At 35.6% G+C, this 15407-nt stretch overlaps 2 protein-coding genes across 2 annotated transcripts; both read left to right on the plus strand.

Moving 5' to 3' along the window:
* The first annotated feature begins 1663 nt into the window (after positions 1-1663).
* LOC126719064 (subtilisin-like protease SBT3) lies at positions 1664-4239 on the plus strand. Its single transcript, XM_050421616.1, has one exon. It carries the CDS (start codon positions 1777-1779, stop codon positions 4078-4080), a length of 2304 nt encoding a protein of 767 aa, XP_050277573.1. The 5' UTR covers positions 1664-1776; the 3' UTR covers positions 4081-4239.
* An 8394-nt stretch (positions 4240-12633) lies between these two features.
* On the plus strand, positions 12634-13236 carry LOC126719998 (uncharacterized). Its single transcript, XM_050422486.1, has one exon. The coding sequence runs from the start codon at positions 12634-12636 to the stop codon at positions 13234-13236; it is 603 nt and encodes a 200-aa protein (XP_050278443.1).
* Positions 13237-15407: the final 2171 nt, after the last annotated feature.

The raw sequence follows: 15407 nt of genomic DNA on the forward strand, positions 1-15407 counted from the left end.
ATAAATACATAACAAGTTGTGATACATTGAACATAAAAAATGGTTAAGAAAATTTGTATTTGTGGCATACGTTAGTTAACTGTCTTGATCTCATTTGTCTAACATTTGGTTTAGGAAAAGGTAATTGGCGAAATAAGAAATCCTTAAAAGTCAAATTCCATGCCAAGTATCTTGTAATTCAATTGTCATTTTTTTAGTATTGCAAAGAGATACGTTAATGGTTCAAATTCCACTCCTCAAACTATTGAATCATTAGAGAGAAAAAAAAATTTCACAACATTGGGGTTAAAATCGTAGTGGAGGCCAAGGTCCCCTACTAATATTATAAGCATACAAGTAGTTAGAGAGTGAGTATCACGGGGTTCCCATACTCGACTCAGTTTTTTGAAATTGGGTTTTTTGAAAAAGTGGGGGTTTCAAAAAGTGCGTTATAAAATTGGGTTTTTTTTAAAAATTGAGTGTTTGATAAAAACTATTAAAAAGTGTTATTTAAAAAACTGAGTGTTTGGCTAGTACTTATAAAAGTGGCAATTTGAGTGGAAAATTACCAAAAAAGACAATGTATGTATAAGGGAGTTTATTTCATACTTAAATTAACTACTTAATAATACTTACTCAAAATAATAATAATAATAACATTTATTGTTAACTAAAATTTGTTATAAAAATATTGTTAACTAAAATTTGTTGTAAAAATACTTTAGAGATAACATTACTCTAATATAATTTTTTTTTCATAAGCTTACTTAAAAAAAATAAAAAAAAAAGAAGAAGATTTGTTCCTGCCCTTGCCTCACACCACACGAATAACCAACCCAACACCCTTTTTTTTAGATTCAAATCCTTTAGATTTCCTATGGTACTTTACTAGTAGATTTCCTTAAATCCTAACCACTCTTTAATGATTTAATGGTTAAGATTCTGTCATGTCAGCATTCCACTAACAATATTCTTAAAATAATAAAATAATGTTGCAAACAAAACAATTAAGATTATTGTTAGTGGAATGCTAACATGACAGAATTTAGACCATTAAATCATTAAAGAATGGTTAAGATTTAAGGAAATATTTAATGGTCTAGATTCTGTCATGTCAGCATTCTACTAACTATAATCTTAATTGTTTTGTTTGCAACAGTATTTTATTATTTTAAGAATATTGTTAGTGGAATGCTGACATGACAGAATCTTGACCATTAAATCATTAAAGAATGGTTAGGATTAACAATATTCTTAAAATAATAAAATAATGTTGCAAACAAAACAATTAAGATTATTGTTAGTGGGATGCTGGCATGACAGAATTTAGACCATTAAATCATTAAAGAATGGTTAAGATTTAAGGAAATATTTAATGGTCTAGATTCTGTCATGTTAGCATTCCACTAACAATAATCTTAATTGTTTTGTTTGCAACAGTATTTTATTATTTTAAGAATATTGTTAGTGGAATACTGATATGATAGAATCTTGACTATTAAATGATTAAAAAGTTGTTAGGATTTAAGAAAATCTACTAATAGAGTACCCTAGGAAATCTAGAGGATCTGAATTTTTTTTTTTTCTTTTTATTCTCAGCCACATTTTCTTCACCTTTTGTCTTCTTTATTTCTCCATCTCTATTTTCTTCCACACACACACTTCTTTACATTTTGTCTTCTTTGAAGTTTCAACACCTCTCTCTCTCTCTAACTCTGTGTTTCACATATTGCATGCTTAACCCAGTACCCACACTCCAACTTTGCTATTGTGCTCTAAAACCAAACCCCATTGATCATGGTTTCTCATATTCCCTACTATGTGTGCCTTATCTTTTTCTCAATCTCTCACCTTGTCTCCACCTTAGCAGAATCTGATAACTATATCATTCACATGGATGTATCAGAGAAGCCCAAAGACTTTGGTAGCCACCAAGAGTGGTACTTGTCCACTCTAACCTCTGCATTAGAAACTTCTAAACTCAGCACCACCAATACATTTTCTACCTCCACTTCTAAACTTATCTATAGCTACACTCACGTTATAGATGGTTTTGCTGCAAGTCTATCACTTTCTGAGCTTGAGGCCTTAAAAAGCTCTCCAGGTTTTGTTTCTTCAATCAAGGACTTGCCTGTGAAGGCTGACACAACTCACTCACCTGACTTTCTTGGCCTTAGTGGCAACTCGGGCTTATGGCCAGTGACAGACTATGGCCAAGATGTCATAATTGGAGTGGTGGATACAGGAATTTGGCCAGAAAGTGAAAGTTACAATGACATGGGCATGTCCGAAGTTCCTTCAAGGTGGAAAGGTCAATGTGAATTTGGCACCAAATTCAACACATCTTTTTGCAACAAGAAGCTAATTGGTGCAAGGTTCTTTAACAAAGGTCTAATTGCCAAATACCCCAACGTGACCAATACCATTAAAAATTCCACACGAGACACAGCTGGTCATGGGACCCACACTTCAAGCACGGCTGCTGGGAATTATGTGCAAGGTGTATCATATTCTGGCTATGCCACAGGAACCGCTAGAGGCATAGCTCCAAAAGCCAGAGTGGCCATGTACAAGGCCTTGTGGGATGAGGGTCTTTATTCATCTGATATTATGGCTGCCATTGATCAAGCAATTTTGGATGGTGTAGATGTCATATCCTTATCATTCGGCATAGATGGTGTACCATTGCATACTGACCCAATTGCCATAGCCACATTTGGAGCCTTGAAAAAGGGTGTGTTTGTGTCCACTTCAGCGGGAAATCGAGGGCCTCTTCTTGGGACCTTACACAATGGCATACCATGGGTTTTAACCGTTGCTGCTGGTACCATGGACCGTGACTATAATGGAGTTGTTACTCTTGGCAATGGAGTTCAACTCTTGGGCTCATCTTTGTATATTGGGAAATGGAATTCATCTTCCAATAAAATCCCAATCGTTTTCTTTGATGCTTGTGACAATCTCAAGGCATTGCAGAAAGTTGGGTACAAGATTGTTGTGTGCCAAGATAGGAAAGGCTCATTGTCTAACCAAGTTCAAAATGCTTACCATGCAAAAGTGGTAGCTGCGGTCTTTATAACCAACGTCACTGACTTGGAGTTCTACATCCGAACCTCATCTCCAGCAATTTTCTTGAACATGAAGAATGGAGAAACTGTCAAAGACTACATCAAAACCAGCAAGTCCAACCCAAAAGCAAGCCTTGAGTTCAAAAAGACAACTCTTGGTATCAAACCATCACCAAGAGTTAGTAGCTACAGTTCTAAAGGGCCATCTATAAGCTGCCCATTTGTGCTGAAGCCTGACATAATGGCTCCTGGTTCATTAGTCTTAGCCTCATGGCCACCAAAAATCCCAGTTGCCAAAGAGGGCAGTTCCTTTCTATATAGTAAGTTCAATTTATTGTCTGGTACATCCATGTCTTGCCCACATGCAGCAGGAGTGGCAGCACTATTGAAATCAGCACACCCTGATTGGAGTCCTGCAGCCATTAGATCTGCCATGATGACCACATCGGATGTATTCGACAACACACTCAATCCAATCACAGACCTTGGTGATGATAACCATCCAGCTAGTCCTTTTGGCTTTGGAGCTGGACACATCAATCCCAACAAGGCATTAGACCCTGGTCTAATATACGATGTGAATGCACAAGATTATGTGAATGTTCTATGTGGTCTAAAGTATACCAATCAACAAATCCAAATCATCAACAAATCAGCTTCAAATAATTGTTCCAACAAGTCCTTGGACCTTAACTACCCATCTTTCGTTGCATTTTTCAATGCCAAGGGCTCCAATTCTAGTTTTAAAAGTGTACGAGAATTTCATAGAACAGTGACCAATGTTGGAGAGGGACAATCAACCTATGTTGCAAGTGTGACACCCATTAAAGAAATTAAAGTCAGTGTCACGCCAGAGAAATTGGTGTTCAAAAACAAGAATGAGAAGCAAAGTTTCAAGCTGAGTATTGAAGGTCCACAAAAGCTGAAAGAGGAGTTAGCTTTCGGTTATCTTCGTTGGGTGGATAGTGCAAGTAAACGAGTGGTCTCAAGCCCCATATTGGCCACAAGTTACAGCTCGAAATTTGTGTCATAGTCCAAACTTTAATTGTCTCTCTTTTTGCTTGTGATATTTTAGCTAAATAAAGCTTGATTAATTAGTTTCAAGTTAATCTATTTCTAACCGGTTGGTAATGTGAAGCCAAAGAAAAAAACAAAACCCAGTTGGTGATAAAAACATTTTAGTTTATTTTTATTGGTTATGGTTTTGTGTGGTTGTTAAGTTGTAGCTTGTTACATCACAAAACTATCAATCAAAAGAAGTTTCATACATTTAGCATCTAGCTAATAGTATAATTATACTTAGGGTGTTTACCAATCTGCACAAACCGCACAAACCACAAAAATCACACCTAAACCGCCCGCAAAATGGCATAACCATACCATACCGCAAGTAACAATGCACCGCATCACACTGCACCGCATGGTACAGTGCAGTTTGCAATTTTATAATAAAAAAACTGCACCGCACCTTCTCTATATATTAATATATTTATTTTTTTAATATTAAATATATTATTAATTAATAGTTTAATACTTCTAAAAAAATTAATTAATAGTTTAATAATCCTAGTTTAAAAATAAAATAAAATAACCCTTGTAAGTGTTAATTAGGAAAGTCAACCCAAAATAAAGAAAAACTAGCTCAATATTTTAAGACTTGGCCCAAAACAAATGGGAAAATCAGTTTTTTGCTAGGCAGGAAAAGCCCAAAATCTGAAATTTTAAATTGCATCTTATACACCTCACCGCATAAGTGATCGCAAAAATGAGGTGCGGTGCGGTTATGGTTTTTGCTAACTCTAAATTGTACCGCACCACACATGTAACTGCAAAAATAAGATGCAATGCAGTTATGGTTTTGCATAAACTGCACCGTAAAATGCGGTACTAAAAGTGGCTAAAAATCGTACCGCATCACACCGCGAATACCCCTAATTATACCGTAATATCTTGTGGGGGACAAGTCAATTAGTACCTAACGTCCATGTGGAATAAAAAGGTATGGGCAAAGTCAATGACGCATGGAAGACATTCAGCAAAAAACAAAAAAAAAACAAAAAATTGACACATGGAAGACAGAATATTGCATAATGAAAATTTTTATGCAATGATCATCTTTTTTTTTTTTTTTCTTGGCTTCATCATGTGATTAATTATGTATGATAAGGTTTATGAAGTCAAATTCGCACTATCACTAACATCATCACATTATTTGTTTTGTGCTAAGAGCATCCTTATCAAGAATTCTAAAATTTTTAGCATTTAACACTTCAAAAATCTACTTTATTTATTATACCATCCCACTTTAAAATACATCAAATATCAAAACTTCTATATTTTTTACCATTTCATTTAAATAATATAAACTATTCATTAAAATAATAATAAAACAACTTAACACAAACAACCAGCCAACCACCTCACCACATGAGAATAAAAAACTATTTTTGTTTTACAATTCAGGCTACAGTGAGCTTGTATTAATACCAAGCTCACTGTGCAAGTATGTCAAAAATTAATTTTACAATTTGAAAGCTTTGATGGAGTTGCTTTTTTGGTGTTTTGATGCTAAAATTTAGCATATACCTCTTTTAGCATCCTTGATAAGGATGCTCTAAGTGGTGTTAATAACGGGTATCAATTGGCATAATTATTTTAAGTTGGGTTTACTGAGTTGGTTTGAAATATGACTCATGGAGTTATGTGTTGTAAGCTTATACTAAGCCATTTATATATATTTAAAAGTTGAAATGTAGTATTTATTGTTACTATGCTTCAGTTGAGCCACATTATCACAATGTCACAAAGTTTTTTTTTTTTTTTTTCTTTTTGCACTTCACACATTCTCTTTAATCAATCTCATTTTCTCTCTCTCAACTCATCATCTTCCCATCAAACAAACAGCTAATGTTTATACTATTAATGAATTTCCATTGAATCCAAATATCCTTAAATTCAATAATCAACCCTTCTCTCTCTCTCTCTCTCTCTCTCTCTCTCTGACTTTTCATCTCCTTATCAAACAAATGGTTTCTCTCCCTCTCAAAACATTCAATTGTTTCCCTTTGAATTTAAAACCCATTGATTTAATTTTTTATATATATATTTTGAATTGCTTTCTTTCCACACCAATAGTTACCAAATTACAACTAGAATTAGAAAGTCCATTTGAGATCAGTTTTTCTTTTTCTTCCCTTGAACTTCTTTTCTTTTCTATTGCAATTTTTATGGTTTATACTGGATTTTCTTTTCCGAGGTTGTAAATACCATGTTTCTTTTTTCTTTTTTGAATTTTCAATTGATAGTCTATTTCTTTGTATTCATATTTACAATTTTTCTTTACATAATTGTGTTTTACTATTAAAATTTTTTATGCCTAAAGAATTGGAATGTGTTTTATTGATTTAGTACATGATCATTTCCCTCCCATTTGTTTATTTTATTTTCTAAATGGATTTGTAATTTTTTAAATTAAATACTACATAAATTCTTGCTAATTTTCTTTTAATCTCATCTAAATCTATGCTAATTTTTAACTTCTTAGGATAACTTGGAAGAGGAGACAAAATATTATGATTGATAAGTATGGACTATTTGGTGTTCATCTTTTTCTTAGTATTTGGGATTATAACTTAACTTTATATGATTATTTTCATTAATTTTTCAACAAATTATGATGTAAATTACATTATGGTAAGTTAGACATACTAAAGTTTTTTTATTAAAAAAAAAAAAAAGATCTAATCTCTAATTCTTACCATATATCTTCTAACCAAAAAAAAAAAAAAAAAATCTTACAATTTATAATTTAAAAAAAAAAAAAAAAAAAAACTTTGGGGTGCTTACAATGTTAAACTATTGCATCCATTTTATGATTGTGGACATACAGTATTGCTTCATGTTTTTCATGGTAATATTAATGTCCATTACTTTGGAATTAAAAAATTCTCTTAATTGAAGCATATACCTCAATGCGATCTCATTCTCAGGAAATTTTGCAACTTAATTCAAATCATGCTAACCAATAGATATTTTATATATACATATCCAACACGAATAGAATGATTTTGTACAGTCCAACACAAATTAAATCATATTACCTTAGTTAGATTAAATAAACTTGTCTAATTCTCAAGAGAAGAAAAAAAAAAAAAAAACCTTAAACTTATATCTTATATCTTATTTTGAGTTCAATTTGGCTATGATATGTTGCGCTTTAATCCATCATACTCCTTAAATATACAAAAATGTGATAGAAATAACATGGGAAATATAATTGATAAATACAATAGGAAATAATCTAGGCATTTCTTTTGTACTTGAAAAAAAAAAATCTTAATTGCATACTATAAATTCCACTATTATAATAATTCTTAAATAATATGTACTTTTTTTTGAAGAAAAAAATAAAATGTACTTAAATATTCACTATTAGCTCTTTTAGATATGCAATCAATTTTTTTTTACCCTAAAGTGGGATTAATTTTCCTCTTAAATTATTCATAACACACACACACACATACACATATTAGTAACTAAAAAATCTTTTTTTTTTTTTTTTTTTGGGAAGGGACCTTGGGGGGGGGGGGGGGAGGGGGAGAGAGAGAGAGAGAGAGAAACCTAAAAGGCAAGAGTTAAAATAGTTAACTTCTACATACAATTTCCCTTTTGGTATAAGTGGGGGTGAGAAGTCATTCCCTACCTATATATTTCTTCTATCCAATTGAAAAAAAAAAAAAGAAAAAAAAAACCATAAAATTCTCATTTATGAAGGAAATTATTTTCTCCGATAAAAAGTTTTGGGAAAAAAAATAATAATATGGAAAGTCTCAAATTTCTCATAAACCTATATGGTACCCCAAAAGTCCTCTATTCGGACTTTCTACTTATGTTACCACATTGGATTTGATGAGTTTTTTTAATTTATTTATTTATTTATTATTATTATTTTAAAGAATATACAAGGTCTCTTCCTCTTTCCCAACCTTTCCCTTCCCTCAACACTTCTGTATCGTATATACCTTTTTCCTTTCCCCTACATATATATTTTTCTTATTTATATATGTTATCTTTTAATCTCTCTTAAAATCAATAAGAGCATCCGTAGTAGCTGTTGCAAAAATTATGCCATTTTGCCACACTAAAAGCCTACTTTATTATTCTACCACATCATTTTACAATATCCCATTTATCAGATGTTCTATATTTTTACCACTTCATTTAAATATTATTTTTAAATTTTTTTTAATTCTTATTTTATTCTTTCTTTATTAGTTGTTCCTAACAGTAATATTTGTTCCTAAACAGTCATATTTTCAAATATTCTTATTCTATCGGTAACATTTTCAAACAATCCTCTTAATTCAACTGTCATATTTTTAAAAAAGGATATTTTCTTAAGCAATTTTTAAAAAAATAAAAAAACTTAGAACCTACCACCTTCAAAAAAAAAAAAAAAACTTAGAACCTGTCACCTTAAAAAAAAAATGAGAAGAAGGCACATCCGAATATCAATATCAATATCATTGTAAAACATCAAAAGATAAGCAATTCATCATTGCCGTATCAATATCAATACCTAAATCCAAATCTTTGTTTTTAAAGAACTAATTGCAATTACACATCCGAATCCCCAAAAACCAAAACAAAACAAGAAAAGTTTTTGTGTCAAAACAAGAAAAGTTTTTGTGTCAATACAAGAAGGGAATTACAACTTTTCTTCCCTTGGGATAATCCTCCCCAAAATAGTTTGGACAACTCACAAGCTCAAACAAACCTCCTCTTGGCACCCTATAACCTTTACCTTCCTTTTTCAGAGCCACCAAAACTCTATCTGACCAAATATTCAAAAGCCATCACGTTCATAATCCTTATATTGAGACACCCTGTCAAGGCTCATATCAAAAGCCAAAAACATATGCAATCTACAAGCCAACCTATCAAGTTGAAGTTGTTCCAATTGAACTAAACTACCAATGTAGTCCATAGAAAACTTACACAAATAACTTATACCCAATAACATTAACTCACACAGAACCCATTGAATTAAACATAGTTAAGCTTGCCACTTCCTTGATGACAAATGGAACTTAAATTTAACATAACAAAACAATTGGCTAATACTTACCTACAGTGCCCATTGAAGTAGACACCGAAATACCGAGAGAATCACAGAGAAGATGGAGAACTTACCTGTATGCAATAGATGTAGAACAGAGAATTGGTGATATCGAGATTGAAAAGCGAATCGGCGACTCTGAGAACAATGAACAGTGAATCAGCGACTCTGAGATAGAACAGAGAGGAGAGAGCGAACAAAAGGGGAAAGGGAAGAAGAAAGAGTATGGGAGAGTGGAGATGGAGGCGGTGAATAGTTGAAAGAGAAGAAGAAAGAGATATGTGAGAGAGTGGAGATGGAGGTGGTGAATAGCTGAAGGAGAAGATGAAAGAGATATGAGAGAGAGAAAGAGGAATAAAAAAAGAATAAATCCATATGCCACACCCGTTCCGTACCATGGTAAATTTGTGACTCTACTGTATCATGTTGCAAAAAATATGAGATATGACACATCTGATATATGGGGTCAAATGGTGTTTGGTGTGCCAAATATGCCAAATATTTAGCATTTGGCACATATGGCACATTTGCTGTGGGTGCTCTAAGCATAATATATTTTTTTTTTAATTATCACTACATGTTTGTTTTTTATATCTACTATCAAAGATACTTCTCTCTCTCTCTCTCTCATTTCTATATAATCTTGATCTTTTATTTGTTAAAATTTAGAAAAATTAGAAATTGTGCTTGGCTTCATCTTGCTAGGTTCTTTTTTTCATGACCATTGGTTTATATGTTGTGAGTTGGGCTAAAACTAAAGACCTAGGAAATATCAAACAAGATATAGTTGCTACATGAATATTTTAGAAAACAAGAGCATTAACATATACAAAAACAAATATGGACATATATAAACAATTATACCATGAATATGTTTGCTTTCCCCTACCCCCTTTTATGTTATTTATTGATTGACTAAGATCAACTACACATTTAGCTTCCTTAGTTTTTCACATTTTTAAAAATTGAATGGTAGGGAAAAATAGAAATCAGTATATGTTTTGTAGAGAAATTTTTTTGTAATAGTTGATTCTCATATAGGAGTTTAGTGATTATCAAAATATAAATTGTTATAACTTTGTTTAATAGTTCTTATGTGATAAAATGGAAACAAAGTTTGGATAAATTGCACACTTAACTTCTCCAAAAATGCAAAATAATGTTAGCTTTCATATGAAACCATCAAGATTCATTTTCATGTTCTAATAAAAATTATACATTTTCCATTTTCTAATTCTGTTGTGTTTTGATGCATATCTCACTCTATTATAATGTATGTCATATATAATAATTGAAAGTAAAGTTCAATAAGATTTGGAAAAAAAAAAGTGTAGTGTGTTTCCTTGCCAAAAAAAATCAAGATATAGACTTCTTTACTTAGATAAAATATATTATATATATTACTTATATATAGTTTCACAGAATATTAAACTCCAGCAAACCGTTACTTATGAGGGTATCCATAACTTATGCTTTGAGTGTGGAAGAATGGGCCATAAAAGAGAGGCTTGTCCTTTTGTTATTAGGCCGGTGCCGCCGTTTGAGGAAGCAGAGAAGGGAGGTGCAAGTGATACAGGGGCAAGCACACACATTGTGCATGATGCTAACAGTGCTGAGGTAAATTTGGGACCACATGGAAAGGACGATGCCGTGCGAGAGGACGTGCATGAGGGATCGTATGGACCTTGGGTGGTCGTGGCACGTAGAAAGAAAGAGACAAAATTCCAGAGGAGTGGTGGGTCCTTACCTAGCCACGGTCTTGCTTTGGAGCAAAGAAGTAACGGTCATTAGATAGCTAATAGGAGGAATTAGGTTGGTGTGGAGAAGTCTGAGGATTCCAACGGGCTTAATAGGGAGGCAAAAAGGAAGCTGGCCCCTTCAAGGATTCTAGAGAAAGCCCAAGTGGAGCAAGTCTTACATAGAATTGGGAAAGAAGCCCAAAATGTTTCGGCCCATAATGCAGGTATGAAAGCTATTATTCCAAAAAATGTTAAAGCCCGTAAGGCTGGATCAGTCAAAGCAATGAGGTGGAGGCACGTGCAAGGGCTGGAAGCATGAGTTTGATCGGTGCTGCTGGGGAAGAAAACTCAAGGGATTGCTTGCCGGCACACATGATGAGCCAAGCCGGTGCCGTTGCCGTCGCAGGGGCAGAGCTGAGGCAGATCGATGTGGCGCACCTCAATGCACCGTCGCCTAATGGAGAGTTCCAGTTCGCTGTCGTCGACGAGTCCGAGATGGGTCTGGTTCGAAGAGGTGGTTCCGGTAAAAATTATGGTGATCGGAGTGGCTGTGAGGCGAGGAATATGAACTGGGAACATGGGTCTGGTCCATGTGAAGATCAAGGCTTGGATGGAGGGCTGACTGGCGGCAACGACAGCATGCTGGGTTGTCCTGGTGATTGTTCCGTCAATGGAGAGGGTTTTCAGGTAACTCGATCTGATCATGGCTCCTTAAGTGATGAGAGTGGGGGCTGTATAGCACATGGTGCGGATCTGATGGTTTTGGAAGGAAGATGTGATGGTGGGTCTTCCCATTGAGTTTTGTCATGTCCCAGCTCTAAATGTCCTTATGAATAGCATTATTTGGAATTGTAGAGGTGCTTCAAAGCCCTCTTTTCAAAAGCGTGTTAGGGAGATGGTGCAGAAGTATAATCCGGCTATTTTGGTGGTAATGGAAACTCGTGTTGGGGTTAACAAAGCAAGGGAAATCACTGAGAGACTCCCTTTTGATGGAGCTCTTCGCTCTGATGCAGTTGGGTTTGCTGGTGGAATATGGGTGCTGTGGAATTCTGAAAGAGTTAACGTTGCCCATTTGGCCAGTACTGAATAAGAAATTCACCTTACGGTTAAGGTACGCAGTTCAAATGTTATTTGGCTTTTCTCTACTGTGTATGCTAGTCCTAGGTGTGCTGAAAGACACATTTTATGGAATAACCTTATGAAAGTAGCAGCCCTTCACAATATGCCTTGGGTTATAGCAGGGGATTTTAATGAACCTTTGGTTAATGATGATAAATTTGGTAGTAGAGCGGTTAGTTTGAACAGCTCTCTTTTGTTTAAGAAGTGTTTAGATAAATGTAATATGATGGACATCGGCTTTGCGGGACCTCGTTACACTTGGACCAATAGAAGGGAAATTCAAGCTTTGATTTAGGAGAGAATAGATAGGTTCTTTGTGAACCCTCAATGGTGTTTGCTTTATCCAGATGCTAAAGTCACCCATCTTCCTAGATACCACTCTAATCACTGCCCTGTTCTGTTAGAGATGCAACCAGGTGTAAGCAGGGGGAAGAAGAGGTCGTTTAGGTTTCAAACGTGCTGGTTGCTTGACCCTACCTTCCCTGCTATTGTTTCTTAAGCTTGGGGAGGTGCAGATAATCTTGTTAAGGTCGTTGATAGCTTCACTAGGAATGTTGTGGATTGGAATAAAAATTAGTTCGGGAATATTTTTACAAGGAAGAAAATTCTGATGGCTAGGATCAATGGTATTCAGAAGGCTATTGCTTTTAAACCTTCTAGTTTTCTTCTTAAGTTGGAAGTGGATCTCCTTAGGGATCTTGATCTTGTTCTCAATCAAGAAGAGGAGTTATGGGCTCTGAAGTCTCGGGTTAATTGGTTGGTTCAAGGGGATCGTAATACAGCTTTCTTCCATGTTTCAACTTTGGTTAGGAGGAAAAGGAATCAAATCCTGGCTATTAAGAATTTAGTGGGGGAATGGATCCTTGAGGAGAATGATATCAAAGAGTTTATTAGAAGCGGTTTTAATGGGATATACGCAACATCTCATGAGGCTGTTTCAAGGGATGAACCTAATTTTGTCCAGTGTCAGGCCAAGCTCTCGGATGGGGAGAGGGAGAGCATCGATGGAGAGGTTACTGAAACAGAAATTAAGACTGCCTTGTGGTCTTTAAAACCATTTAAAGCCTCGGGTCCGGATGGACTTCATGCGGGCTTCTTCCAAAAATCTTGGCCGGTAGTGGGGGACTCTATGATTGAGGAAGTTAAGCAGATTTTTAGGAGTGGGAAAGTGCCTGAGAATCTGAATAAAGACTCTTATTGCTTTGATTCCTAAGATCCAAGGTCCTGAGACTTTAGGTAATTACAGACCTATTAGTCTGTGTAATACGGTGTATAAAGTGGTGACCAAGATTATTGTGGCAAGGCTGAGACCTTTTCTGGATAAGCTTATTTCTCCCCTACAAATGGCTTTTGTCCCGGGTAGAAAGGGTATTAACAATGTCATCATTGCCCAAGAGATAATTCATTCCCTTGGGAAAAAGAAAGGGAAGACGGGGTACATGCCTTAAAGATTGATTTGGAGAAGGCTTATGACAAGCTTGAGTGGGGATTTATTCGGAACATGCTTATTAGGATTAACCTTCCTACACAGCTCATAGATGTTATAATGAGTTGTGTGTCGATGGTCTCCACCTCCATATTGTTTAATGGGGAAGTTTTGGATCCGATTCTTCCTTCTAGAGGGATAAGGCAGGGTGACCCGCTCTCCCCGTATCTTTTCATCATTTGCATGGATTTTCTTGGTCAGTTAATAGAAGAGAAGTGCAATATAAAGACTTGGCAGCCAGTTAAAGCCTCTCAAAGTGATCCTGAATTCTCTCATCTCTTCTTTGCAGATGACCTCATCCTTTTTGCTAAGGTAGATTGGATTAATTGCGCCACCATTAAAGATGTTCTTGATGATTTTTGTGAGTTATCTGGGCAATCAGTGAGTGAAGCTAAGTCGATGGTGTATTTCTCCCCAAATGTAGACCGTGACACAAGGGAATCTCTTTGTGACATTCTGGGGTTTGGTTCCACTTCTTTCTTGGGGAAGTATCTTGGCTTCCCTCTCAAGCATCCTGGCTCTTCTTCTTAGGAGTACAACTTTATCCTTGATAGAGCAAAACAAAAGCTTTTAGGTTGGAAGGCTAACATGCTCTCTTTGGCGGGGTGGAATGTTCTCATTCAAGCCTCTTTAGCTGTTGTTCCTTCGTATGTTATGCAATGAAACTTGTTGCCTGGTAGAATTTTGAATGAGTTAGATAGATTGAATCGAAATTTCCTGTGGGGTTCTTCTAAGGCTGCCGAGAAGATTCATTGGGTTGGTTGGGATAAGGTGATAAAGTCTAAGGAGGAAGGGGGGCTTGGGCTGCAATCTGCAAAAGGGAAGAATATAGCTCTCCTTTTTAAGCTTAATTGGAGGTTCCATATTGAAAAGGAGGCCCCTTGGGCTAGAGTTTTGAATCTGAAATATTGTAATCCGAGAAGAAGAGCTACTACCAATGCTAATAGGCTTCCTTGTTCTCACATTTGGGTTGCGATGAAAAAAGGTATGGACACTTTCAATAAGGGTAGCAGATGGATGGTTGGTAGCGATAGTGGGCTTAATGTGTGGCAAAGCAATTGGACTAATGGAGGTTCTCTTAGAGGTTTGATTCAGGGTCCTATCACGAGAGAGGCTAGCCAGCTAGAAGTTAAAGACTTTATGATAGACACTGGTTGGGATTGGGGGAAGATTCCCTTTGAACTTCCTATTGAGGTTAGAAGGTTGATTCAAGCAACCCCAGTGACTTTGTTGAGTAGAGGTGTTGATAAGTTGGCTTGGTCGGGATCTCCTAAAGGCACCTTTGACTTGAAGAGTGCTTATAGGATTGCCATGGGGGATGAAGGGATAGATCCTTCCCTAGCTCGTTGGATTTGGAAAGTGAATACTCTTCCAAGGATTAGAACTTTTCTTTGGAAGTGCGCCCATAACAGCATTGAAGTTAAGGTTTTCCTTGAGAGGAGGGGTGTTAGTCATGATATTACTTGCCCTTTATGCTAGGAAGGAGCTGAAAGCATTTTACATGCCCTGAGAGATTGCCCTCTTTTAAGAGGCCTGTGGAATCAGTTGGGGGTTTTACCCTCTAATCAAGCCTTTTGGAGTAGCAACCTTCAAGATTGGCTGATGTTAAATAGTAAATTTAAGTACAGTTTAGGTGCTACTCATCCTCCATGGAATGTTGTTTTTCCTTTTGCTGTGTGGAATGTCTGGAAGAGTAGAAACAATGCGGTCTTCAATGGCAAAAGTAGGAACCCGAAGCTTGATTTGGTGATTATAAACCAAGCAGTGGAATTTTTTCATTGCCTTTCCTCTCCAAGGTTGATGACCCGGAAAGTTTTAAGGAGGATTAGATGGGAGAAGCCGGTTCAAGGATAGTGGAAGCTTAACATAGATGGTTCTTATTGTGGTAACACTGGTTT

Source organism: Quercus robur, chromosome 3, assembly GCF_932294415.1.
Source record: "Quercus robur chromosome 3, dhQueRobu3.1, whole genome shotgun sequence".
Taxonomy (NCBI): domain Eukaryota; kingdom Viridiplantae; phylum Streptophyta; class Magnoliopsida; order Fagales; family Fagaceae; genus Quercus; species Quercus robur.

Bases quoted from the DNA above. Each gene is read 5' to 3' on its own strand.
- LOC126719064 (XM_050421616.1), top strand. From the start codon at position 1,777: ATGGTTTCTCATATTCCCTACTATGTGTGCCTTATCTTTTTCTCAATC.
- LOC126719998 (XM_050422486.1), top strand. From the start codon at position 12,634: ATGGCTAGGATCAATGGTATTCAGAAGGCTATTGCTTTTAAACCTTCT.